At 34.6% G+C, this 12,463-nt stretch overlaps 1 protein-coding gene across 1 annotated transcript in view; it reads right to left on the bottom strand.

Annotated features, from left to right (window-relative positions):
- TOPAZ1 (testis and ovary specific TOPAZ 1) overlaps nucleotides 1–12,463 on the bottom strand; it is a 36,194-nt gene that overhangs the window by 6,089 nt on the left and 17,642 nt on the right. The window contains 8 exon segments of the mRNA XM_034060603.1: nucleotides 787–961; nucleotides 2,018–2,084; nucleotides 3,473–3,588; nucleotides 3,860–3,952; nucleotides 4,216–4,367; nucleotides 5,444–5,507; nucleotides 9,450–9,587; nucleotides 10,303–10,383. Of these exon segments, the coding sequence (XP_033916494.1) occupies nucleotides 787–961; nucleotides 2,018–2,084; nucleotides 3,473–3,588; nucleotides 3,860–3,952; nucleotides 4,216–4,367; nucleotides 5,444–5,507; nucleotides 9,450–9,587; nucleotides 10,303–10,383 (886 nt within the window).

Below are 12,463 nucleotides of genomic sequence, written 5' to 3'. Positions count from 1 at the left end.
TTACATATCTGGAATAAATATTCATCTTGTTTTAGTAGTTAATACAGATTGAAAAAGATCTGAGACATTAATTATAAAATGCTTTAATATCCTAATGACACTTTGCTGAGCCTCAGTTTTCTGGAAACTCCTTAGGAAGAAGGATACAGTTATGTAAATGAAGGCGCATACAGTGGAAAGGGGTGAGAAAACCTACAAGAACTCTAAAACTAGAAGGTGTTGTGTTCCCAGCCCTCACATAAATGCTTGTTTCTTTAGAGAATGAAATAATTCTGAAAATCCGTATTAAAAAAAAATAAAAAAAGAAAAAAGTACAAATTATATACTTGATGTAATCCTGTTCAATGCATTTTGAAATACACTAATACAGCTTTATTTACAGCTCTAAATTTCATTTATGCTATTAAGAGTGTGACACTTCACATGACAATACTTAAATACGTTTGCCTTTGCCCTCAGAAAACAACATGATTGAAAGACCACCAATTTTGGTCCTATTAAAAGACCACTAATACTGGTTTCTCTTCTTGATTTCACAAAGCTCAAATGCTTTTCATTCAAAACTTCCTTTAAGTGCAAGCACTGTGGATTTTACTTCTACCAGAAAATGGCTTCTGTTGAGCATTCTGGCTGGTTGTATTTGCTCCTCAAGAAATTCTTAATATTGTAAGATATAAAATTAACTAATAATCAGAAAACAGTTTATGAATTTGGTTCTTTTATCACTTTAAAAACTCTACAAAGAATAGGGATGAACAAAACACATTTCTTGCATCTTAATTTTACCTGCATCAGCAAAGTCACAAAAAGGAACTTCTAGTTGGTCTGTCTCAGAGTCTTTGGTTAGTATTTCAGCAATACATAAAGACAATTTCTGAAGATCATCAGAATGTTCACAGCCAGTTCTTGCATTAACAAACAAAGCTCCCAGCTTGACCCAATCTTTTTTTTCCTTGCAGTGCTGCAAAGGTGGTAAGGGTTAATATAAGCCAACCTGCTTCCAGAACACTGAACAGAGAACATACTGAAATATGAGAGACGCACCTGGGACAGACTTAAAGCAGAAAAAAGATGCTGATGAAATGCTACTGCCAAGAACCTCCATGTTCAGTATGGCACAGTTACATGTTTCCTATCTAGCATGGACTGCTAATCACGTTTGTCCCTCCGGAAATCAAAATTCTTTTTCCATTTATGTCACAACCCCAATTGGGGAAGCTCATAACTTATTCATCCATTTACAAACTGTCATTCATCCAGTATTTTACGGGGGTTTTTTTGTTTGTTTTTTTTTTTTTCACAAAGCATGCCAAGTTGACAGTTATTTTCTGTATGCATTAGTCTTTTGCTTGTCAGGTCACTTCATGATTATGGTTTTAAAGGAGTAAAGAAAATAAATCAGTCCTCGTTCTTCCCTTCTTAAATTTTCATCTCAGGATCTGTGTAGTAAGTGTGGTAATGTGTAAACTTGTAATATATAAAATATTATAATTGTGCAGTGTAAGTAATGTGCCCTTGAAATGTACCTAACCCTAATGCAAGCCTCCAGGAATTTTTAATGACACTGTCTTATTCTTTAAAATACCTGCTTAGTATTTCCAATTATAGCCTCTTACAGTTGTGCCTTTTTAAACTAGATATGAATTCTGTCTAGTAAATAATATATTCAGTATTTGTTTGGCGAGGAATGATGTACTACTTCCAATTACAAACACAATAAATGTAAGGCATAGGAAACATTGTTTAAAGTTATAAAATCTTTGAATTAGATACAAAACCAAGATAAAAACTGCAAGTATGTAAACCAGAATACTGGAATCACAAAAAAGCCATTTTTTCCCCTGCGTGTTAACCTTTCCCAAATATGGCTTTGCATAAAAATATTTTATTAAAATCTCAAAATAATTAATAATAAAGCCCACTCATATAAAATGATGTAGAAATTGCTATTTTTGTAGGTTTTAAAGAAGACACGGTTTAAGCATTCCAACAAGCTTGAAGAATGCACACACTGTACCTGAATTTCAGCCACTGCCAAGTTGAAGTCAAAAACCCAGTTCTTTTCAAAATGTTTTTCCTGAAATCTTCTGTAAGAAAAAAATATTAATACTTAATTTTAACACATCCTATTGAACAAACTATGCACTACCAGGAAGCTATCAGCAAATTATCATATATGAACTAAAAACTGATGTGAATTTTGATCCTATTTACCACACACTTTGCAAACTGAACACTGAAAACACACCTGCAATCATGCAAAGGAAGCCAGTCTCAGTAGAAAGGTTAACCGAGAAGGTATGAATAAGACTTTCACTCCACTAAGTAAATACGGAATTGGATTGTACGTATTTCTGATATAGAGGTAAAAAAATTAATTACATGAAAGAAAATGCTATTAATCTTGAAATACCAGGGAGCATGATACTTTATTCTGCTGCCACCACTGAATGAATACATCTACTTGGTGCAACGCTATCATGTAGAGATACATAACATACATATGAATGAGCTAACACACGCAGCTAAAGCAGCACAGCTGCTCAGTCTTCATAGATACAGACTGTTTCTCAGTTTGTCTCGAAAACACACACATACTGAGGCAACCTGGAAGGGGGACATTCCTCTGTGGATGAGATTCTTGATCCAAAAAGTGATTAAAATTACCTCCAACGTGTGTGGTTAAGTTGCATGGTGAGATCCATGTCTGAAACCATGGCAAAAGTATGAAAAGCAACAAATAATTTCTACAATGCTTTCAAATGAAACAGTGGTGGCTTGTTTTCACACAGTAAATGCTGCATATTTGGTTTCCTCTAAGAATCAGAGGTTGTTTTATGAATATCAAATTTAGTTTCTCAGCTTGTGTGTGAGTGTATGATGCAGCTAATGAGAAAAAGACAAACTTGTGCAGGTGATGGGGAGACATCAACAGTTCTGAAAGAGATTTGGGCTGTGATTTCACATTTTGCCCAGCATCATCTAGCAGTACTTAAAAAATAACCCTCCTCCTTAGGAATGCTGGCACAAGTGTTTATGTAGTTGCAGAGAAAATGAAAATAGAAAACTACTTCCGATTATAACTATTCCTCTTATTGCCTAAAAGGACTGTTTATTGTAGTAGTGCTTGCTTATGTAGGCCTAAATGATATATTAAACCATGATGTCTCTAATTTGACTGCAGTTATATAAACCTACAACACAGCTAGGAACAGATTATACAATGATATCAGTATAGAAAAAAACTAATCATAACTGGTCAGAATATAAGTTTTGACTTAATAACCCTTGATCTTTAAAGCACAGTAAACTGACAGCACTTTAAAAAACAATTACACATGATATGACAATATTTTCATCTGAAACACTCATTTGCATTTCCTTATTGCCTTTTAAAGGCATACATGTATTGATAAAAATAGAACCTAAAGAAGGAACTAGACAGATATAAAGTAGCTCCTTAAAGACATACCTGGATTTTATGTTCAAAACCGTATTTAGCTCCTGACTGGAAACTTTCAATTGGTGAAGGAACTTAATAATACAGTCAAAATGTGCAGACTCAAGGAACATACCAGCACCGATGAGCTGTAATAGCAAACAGGGGGAAGAAAAGTATGTATACAAAGAACTGTGACACATATTTCCAGAGGCAAGTGGCAAATAACAGTGGGAAAAACGTGATTGAATCTCAGTCAAAAAGTAAGGGAGAAATAGAAGCACGCATCACAAATTCAGCTAGTCATAATGTAACTTAAAAAGTACTGAAATAATATTGAAGTGATATAGCTGAATTTTAAATCAGGCAAAGTTACTTCAGAAATTTCAACAAGTAGCAGCAGTACAATCAAACTCATACCTTACAAAAGGTACTGATTAACGTAGGCACAGCGTCTCTTATATTCAAAGAAGCCACATGCTCAAAAACTTTCAGAAGAACATCTACAGCCGGCTAATTTAGACAGAAGAGCACAATCAGTTTTGCAACTCTGTTCAATTAGAAAGCTTAGACTTTTTATAATATAATTTTTTTAATTGCTCTTTTTACTCTCCCCAAGATTTGAGTATCAGAGTAAAATCCAACTTACTACTACAAGTGGTACAGTACTCAAAAAACTAAGAAACGATGGATGAGGGGTTTAAAAAATGTAATTTTTTTATATTACATATATATACAATACAAATATTTTTACATATTTGTGTAAGGTCACCTACCAGTGTACTGATTTTTACAGTTACATTCAATATCTGAAATACTTCATGCAACAAAGATTTCTTGAGTAGAGAAACCAGAAGATCATTCAGCACTTGAGAAGCAAAAAACACACCAGGAGTAACTTCTCTGTAATATTTCACAAATATCTGGACTGGAAAAGCAATTAAATTGATTTCATTTTGGGGTAAACTGATACTAACTATTCAAACAAGTTATTTCCTTAAATTCTAAATGCAGTGTAACAACCCTTTATTATACAGGATATTATGGGACAGTGATAGGGAGAAAAATGGGTAAAAGAATACAGTTTGAATATAGTGTTAACCTTGCTAGACCCAGACTGACTATTCTGAAACATCTCATGTCACTGAGTTGAACACCATAAACCCTTTAAGTTTCAAGAAAACCCAGCTAATTTGGTGCAGCACCAGAAAAATGCACAAGAACAGGTTAGGTTTGTTAAGTGTATCAAGGTAGTTAAGGTCTTTCCAGACATGAAGTTTTAGAAAATGCAGAGTGGATGGTCTTACAATCTGTTCCAGTCCTAGCCTTGGTAGAGATGTACCGTGTAGCCTGCTGGTACCCGGTGTTACTTGCATTTACAATGCTCAGTATTTCAGCATGGGAACATACTACACACGGTGCGACTGGATCCCATGTTCACATTGTGCTATGCTCTAATAAGCTTTCATAAACTTAAAACAGGTACAAAAGGAATGACAGACCAGACTGAAATTCAGTCCTTTGTGACTGAACTCAAAAGCTCAGATGGATCTGGATAAACTACAGTCTCTAAAATGTGTTAATCATAGTTGTTTGCATGTAAGGTAATGTGAAAGGACTAAACTAAAGCTGTTTGGGTGCACTTCGTTTCAAGAGCTTAATTCCAAAGTTTTTGGATTTGTAATGTTTTGCCAGGGTGTTCAAAGGCACCTTAACAAAACTTTGTTCTGTTAAACCTCCCCCCTTCCCCAGTTACTCATTTCTGCTCTCAAGTCTAGTTCCATTCAGGCTAAATTAATTTTCTGTGGATATAAGATTTATAATGACCTCACAAGATAACTATGTATTTAAATACCTAACTTCAGTGGGCAACTGGAATGACAGAACATGTGGATTAAATATATTCTTTCAAAATAAGCATTTATTACTCTCTGTTGACAGCCTATTTAATTCACTTTAAATAAGCAAAGTATTAAAGATACATCAAAAGCTACTACATCATACCTGCACGTTTCAGAAGGCCTGATTCTTTGATAGTAATGTATGTTCTAAGTATTGCCATGCAAACCTAGAAAAAGGGAGAAAAAAATCCATTGTAAAATGTTACTTCAATTTATGCCAAAGAACTACTAACAACCATGAGATCTATAAGGAAACAAACTTTACATTGCTTCTGTTTAACCCACACATGCTGACAAATGGTGTAAGAAAGTAATTGAGTCTGTGGGCAAAGGCACTGTTAAAAGGACATAAGGTAGATGAAATGTTTGAAAAAGGAGCTACTGAGACAAATGCTTGTGTATGTTTGTATATACTCACAGCAAACAAAAAAATGAATTAGAAAACAATTACTTTGGAATTAGCATAGATGTGGCATACTGTAAACAGTGAGAGAAAGGGAAGCAAAAAGGTGAAAATGGGATAAACAAAAATTACATTAATGTACCAACTAAGAAGTCAAAGAATCATCTAGAAGTGAAGCTGGTAACACTGATAGTCACAAAGAATTACTCAGAAGTACATAAAAAGAAAAAAATCAGAACTATGTTTCTTACATAGCAAATGAATTATCATCAAAGCAGAAGATACTGGCTTGTGGCCAAGACATCTTGCCTTTTTTAAAATCATTAACCTATTCAGATCGTCAAGTCAAAGAACACAAAGACCATATAAGTATGTTGAATATAACTAAAGCTTACTGTTTTCATTTTGAAACATCATGTTGTTAAACTATCATCTAAGATATACCTTTCAGAAAATCATCATTAATATATGTGAAGTGTCACTTGGCAGCAAGTTACCTCATTTAATCCAAACCTACAATCCCAGGTGGCTGAGGGCAATTCCAAAACAAGCTTGAGCACATGCTTACAGTATATAAGTTAGTTTGCTTTCTTTTGCAATGTGTTTTCTTCCTTCTTTGGACTGACTCCCAAAAAATAAGATTGCATCTGGAGCTCTGACTGTTCCAAGTATTAGTGAAATTGCTTAGAAAATCCAGTTGTAGTAATATTTAATCATGGGACATGTCACATTACATTTATAAAAGAAAGTAAATGTGTTATTCATTTACAGCTTCTCTAGAAGGCTTCAGTTAATTTAACTGTTTCAATTTTAAAAGGTGTAATGAACCTATAGACCGTTTAAAAATGTGAGAATCTCTAATCAATTTCAAATTAAAGTACATGAAAGAGACAATTCCTATTTTCAAAAGGTGGTATATATGATACTATTCCGTCACCTATCCATTGATTCCACAACTCATTTACATGACAATTTAATAAAAAGCATAATAAAGGGCCATTTATCTTATACAAGCAGCTGACTACGCAGTAAAACATGGTTCTACTGCAGTAACACAAAGGTGCTTAAATCAGAAAAACAAGCACCAGAATTTATGAAATCCTTCAGCATCCCCCAGTTTGCACTCTTAATGTTTAATAAAGGGTAAAAACCCCATGCTGCAGCCTTTTGCTTAGTGAGATCAAAACCAGGATTGTTTTTACAAGAGATTCTGTTTTAAGAACTCTGTGGCATCTTTGAGACACACACTCCATGTTAAATGTGGCTGAAACTAACCAACTGGTTAAAAAACTATTTAAAGGTGGTTAGAGACAGTAGTAACAGGATAGTGCAACTTTTAGGTCTCATTTCTTTAGGAAACCAGATTAAAAAAAATCACAACAAAACCAAATCACACAAACAAAAAATCCCCCAAAACAAAGCTCCCCACAACACCCAGAACCCAAACAAAAAAACCCCAAACCACAATAGAAGCATACACGCAAGGCCCTGAAGCTGCAAGATGACATTAATGAAGACACATATCTTCTTATTTTATATCCTGTTTCCAGTTAAGAGGTTCAAGAAGTCAGAAAAAGTAAACATTTCTTTTGTGGCTATGAGTCCAAAAAGGTTAATGAGCAAGGTACACAAAGCCAAAATAAAATCCAAGAAATACCAGTTTGCGCGAAGATGTGTTATGCAACTGCACAATTATCTATGTTACAGTCTGAAGTGCCATTCAAGCCAAACTGCATTGCCTATCTTTTCAATTTATGCCCACTGCCTCTTATGCTTTGACTGGGCCTCACTGACAAGAGTCTGTTTTCATCTTATTTATCTCCCTCGCCCCTATCTGATACTGATACACATCGTTAAGATCCTCCCCTTTAAATAATTTGTGGAGTACTTAAAACACAGCCTTACTAGTTTGGTTTACTTTGCCTAACACAAAAGAGATTGCACTGCTTGAAATTAAAGAAATCTTTAAAAAAAAAAAAAACAACCTGGGAACTTATAGAATTTGATGAGCTCAAGAGTGTGCTGACTTTCAAAACATACATTTTTATGGATGACATCACTGCTGTTGCGTGATAAGCCACAACTGTGAAGAGTGAAATTCTAGTAAGTTCTACCTTAAAACACCAAACAGTTACTTAATGAAAATGAAGGAGTATCCATTATGGGGAAAGGTACTTCTCTCTGAAAATTCCTGTAACAATCATCACTGAAAATGCTGTACTAAGGAAGTGGCTTGCATAACAGTTCCTAAAGAGATTTATTTCCCCTGCGTTTGATGAAGATGTTGCTGCTTTACCTGTCTTCCATTTATGCACTTTGGTGCCACCATGAGGTGCTTGGCCTACTATAGTTTTTAAATGGACAATTCTAAAAACAAACAAAATAAACCCACCCTGAAATAGACTTCGAGACTACCAGGAAAGTCAGGCTAGGTTTGGTGGGCAGAACAGTAAGTGTGCTGGAGTGCTGCACCACAAGTAAAATAAAATGGAAGAGATTTTTAATAGTTTTAGGCATATAAATCCTTAACGTGCCTGTATATAATGAATCATCATAATTCATACAAACTAGCTGAAAATTAATTATATTCTCTACAGCCTTCACAACTGAGTAAAAGGGAAAATGTCCCATACAGAATTACTGTTAAATGATCTTAGTATTTTTAACCCATCATACAAATTTTCAAAGGGGTTACAAAGCACTAGAAAAACATCTCCTGAGATTTAAAAAAGGAAAAAAAGAAAACACTCAGAAAAATAAAACCAAATTACAACAATGTATTCTAAAAATTGACAACAGTATATTTAAGATGGACATGGGTAAGCTTCATTAGATGCTAGTTTTTAAAAAGTATTTATGTCTAACAGGTTCATGACAACTTATTTTTTTACGTTTTGATTGTGTAATTTTTACTTACTGACACCAATGATAAAACTGTACTTGTAACAATAAGATGGTAGATGAGAAATAAATCTTGAAAGACCTGATCAGGACAAGTTTAGAGGCATTTGCTTTTGTTTAGTTGTTTTATTACTTCCGAGAGATTTAAAGAACCACCTAAGTCTTGGTTTCATACAGCCAAAATCTTACAAGACAGCACAATTAGCTTGTCTTACACAGTTCTAAGTATTAGAGAGTCATCATTTCTTTGTTAAATGGTTTGAAAACACACCTACATTGACCACCTCTGGAAAAATATTTTTGCCTGTAAATATAATGAGAATTATTGCTACATTTAAGGAGATTACAGCATATTTAAACAAACATGCTGCTGTTTATTTACTTGCAGAAAGTAATATACCATAGATGGTTTTTGACTTTAAGAATACATACAAAGTCTGGGTTTGCTTACAGGTGTCCAGTGCTTGGGACAGAAATGCAGAAATGTCTCAGAATCTCCCCATTCTACCGCTCTGTATTTGTACAGCCTAATACTTACTCTTTCATAATCTTCTTAAAAAGACTACAAGTTCAAAACTCTACCTTAAAAAAAAAAACCCACAAAAAAACCCAACCAAACAAAAACCCCACAAGACCAAAAACCAAAATGTCACAAGACTTGAGAGGAAGAAGTTCTGAATTTTTGGTACATTAATCTCTGAAATTTGTTCCCTTTTCGCATATAAATGAACAAAGGTGATGCTGTTTTGCATTTAAAAAAGTGTCCATGTTTACAATCTGTCTTTTCTTCTATGAAGGTCTTTACCTTTTCATCTCCTTGTTCAGGAACATGCCAAAACCAACATTTTGCTCTTTCACAGCCCCGCAAAGTCATGAAATAAAATCTGCAATATTTACGGGGCAATTCAATCATCTCGAGGATCTGCTGGACTGAATGAGAAGCCTAAAATAAAATGAAAATAAAAAAAGCAGAATAAAAGCCACAGACAATATTTTTTTTGGAAAGCAAACACGCAGATTTTCTTGAGAATTTCAAAATAGGTACGAATTACAAACAAAAGCAAAAAATGTGTGATCTACAACTAAACCTTTGAAACAACCCTCATCTGTATATTGTATTTACAGCATTTCAAAGCAGACCAAGATCAGTTTGTCACGTGTTAGTTAGTGTCTAACACAACAAGAATCTGTCTTGAACGCCACAGACAGAGAGAATGCAGGGACTGCCAAATGAGACAGAGAGAATGAAGAAACATGACAAACTCCTGCATGGCTCTGGATAAGAGGTCTGAGGATTCTGGGGCATCAACTTCCTTCACCATTTTTCAGTGCCCAATATAATGGATTATGTAGTCTGTCTGAAACATGATAAACCTTGTCTGCTTTTCAGTTCTACAAAAATGAGCCAAAAAAGCATTATCTGATTTTACTTAAGCTGGAAGTATAAATCTACAAAGCTCAACTGTGAATAGCTGTCCCCTCATCATTGATTTTGTTCTCAGAAATTGTACTTACTCAGTATTAACAACTTTAGAGAAGTAGAAACATAAACTTACATAGATTCCTAATTTCTGACTAGACACATGGAGAGTTGTCTGAATATCCATAACAAAGTTAGTGCCAGAGGATCAGAGATCATTAAAGATTTAACAACTCACAATTGCATTTTTTTCCACCTTCCATGTCTCAAAATCTCCAGAATTTTGCAATGGCAGTAAAAGACTTTCTCCTGAAAATCTGTAATCTAAAAATCAGAATGAGGTTAATAAATGGATCATGTAATAAAATAAATCATACTGAAACCACTCTCATTTATCTTTATTTCCCTTATATTTATAGTTCTTTCAAATCACAGCAATGATTAATGAAACTGTGATTAATACAATCTAAAGCCAGTCATTTGTTACAGTTTTCTTAATTATCCTAAAATCAAGACTTTACACAAACTTCAAGAGTAAACACATTTAAACTAAAACTCTGCATATTTATCCAGGGTTTTAATCTAATTTACAGAGAGAAGGAAATAAACTGAATTAAAACATCCAGAAGTTTTAATTTGAAAAGGAGAAAAAAACACAACCAAACCCACTTTAGCAGTCATCTTTGCATTCCCACATCACTAGCCATAAAGTTAAACTACTTTTCCAAAAATGAAACAAAATCTTTCATAATCTATGTTCGAAGCAGCACAGTATCAAGGTTAAGACCAATGTAAGTTACTGGTTTCTTAACTGTAAAACTTGTTTTTAGAACTATTATTGATAACAGATCTCTTTCTCTGAAAAATAAATAGTGTTAATAGAAGATAAAAGTTCGTATTTTCAGCCCCACATCTAAAGAGAAACAAGAGCTTCTGAATGCCTTGCTTTCTAGGGTTTCCATCTGGTCCCTTCAAAGAAGAGGCTATTCAAAAGGCAGGGTGTGCTTAGCCCTGTCTGACAAACTATAGTTACTAAAGAGCATCCAATGATGGTGCATGTTGTACTACAGACTTGCACTAGGTACATGGTTCTTAATCTGCATGTCTTTCTAGAGAGGGAGGCTATCACAGTACAGGAAGGAGAAATATAATGTAAAACAATTAAATATCTAAATGTCATGTACTGTCACAGCTGTGTAACTTTGTGCAGTGATGGTGGGCAACTTGCTAAATTCAGCATTGGATGAATTTAGTGACAGACAAAAGATCGGGGATAGAGTCAGTCACTAGCTACAGAACAAAGCCACTGGGAGCTTGGTCTTAGGTCTTTCCTTCAGGTTCTTGCCACCCCACGACACAGAGTTTACGACCAGGTCTTTTAAAGTTCGTACTCTCCCTGCCAACTGTACGTCAAATTTGTAGGGAAGCAGGCACTAAAGTGAACTAAGGCCAATCCTGCCTGCACAGTTCTAAGGGAAAAAAGGTTGTTTTACCCTTTCCTAGCACAGAAACTCTTGTTTTGGCAAGTTTAAAATGATTTTAAGAAGGAAGATTTAGAAGACATGAGCAATTTCAAATTACTGCAGTCTAGAGACATATTTCACAGTTGCTTTTCATAGCATCTATGTTTCCTGCACTTCCTGAAAATATTGTTAGATGTAGTGATAAAGTCATTCTACAAGCTCAGACTGGCAATATAATTTGAAACTAAGCAAGGGCCTCTGCCAGTGAGCTCAATTCTGGAAATCCATGTTTACAAACATTCATGTTAACGAGTAATTCTAAAAACATTCATTCCCAAAACAGCTGTTGCAAAGAAACAGAATGTAGTATCTATCCATAAGCAATCAATTCCTGTTTATCTTGTACACCAAATGAAACTATGCTTTTATGTAAGGCTTAATGTTAATTCTGTGCAGAGTTTTAGAGAAGGAAACTTTGACTACAGTTACCATTAAATGATTATTTATCTGGTGGCAGGCACACTTTTAAGAAGTACCTATCCCAGATGTGAAATATTCCAGGTCAAAATTAAATACTGCTTATTAAATCTAGGATTGTTTCCTTGATCCAGACTAGTGAATGTCTTGCAAACATTTGAATTGGCATAAACAGCAAAGTTCTGACCTCTGGCAAGCTGGGCAAATCCCTTAACCAAGTTTTGCCTACAGATAACAACCAATCAAGAAAATCTGCAGTCATGCTCCCTGTACCATTCAAGTATCAGAGAAACATAAATACCAACAGGGAATGACTGCTATTTGACCCTACCAAATAGGATCCTGCTAAAAATCCCAATCCAACCCAAAAAACCTGACTAACCTCTCATGTGAGAGCTTGCATTTCTGCTTCTATGTATGGAAACTAAAATAAACTCCAGCCAGTGCCTTCGGGAATTG

The sequence above is a fragment of the Melopsittacus undulatus genome, chromosome 1, assembly GCF_012275295.1.
Source record: "Melopsittacus undulatus isolate bMelUnd1 chromosome 1, bMelUnd1.mat.Z, whole genome shotgun sequence".
NCBI classification, from domain to species: Eukaryota; Metazoa; Chordata; class Aves; order Psittaciformes; family Psittaculidae; genus Melopsittacus; species Melopsittacus undulatus.
Note: the sequence above shows the minus strand (reverse complement) of the source record. Positions and strands in the feature narration are given on the sequence as shown.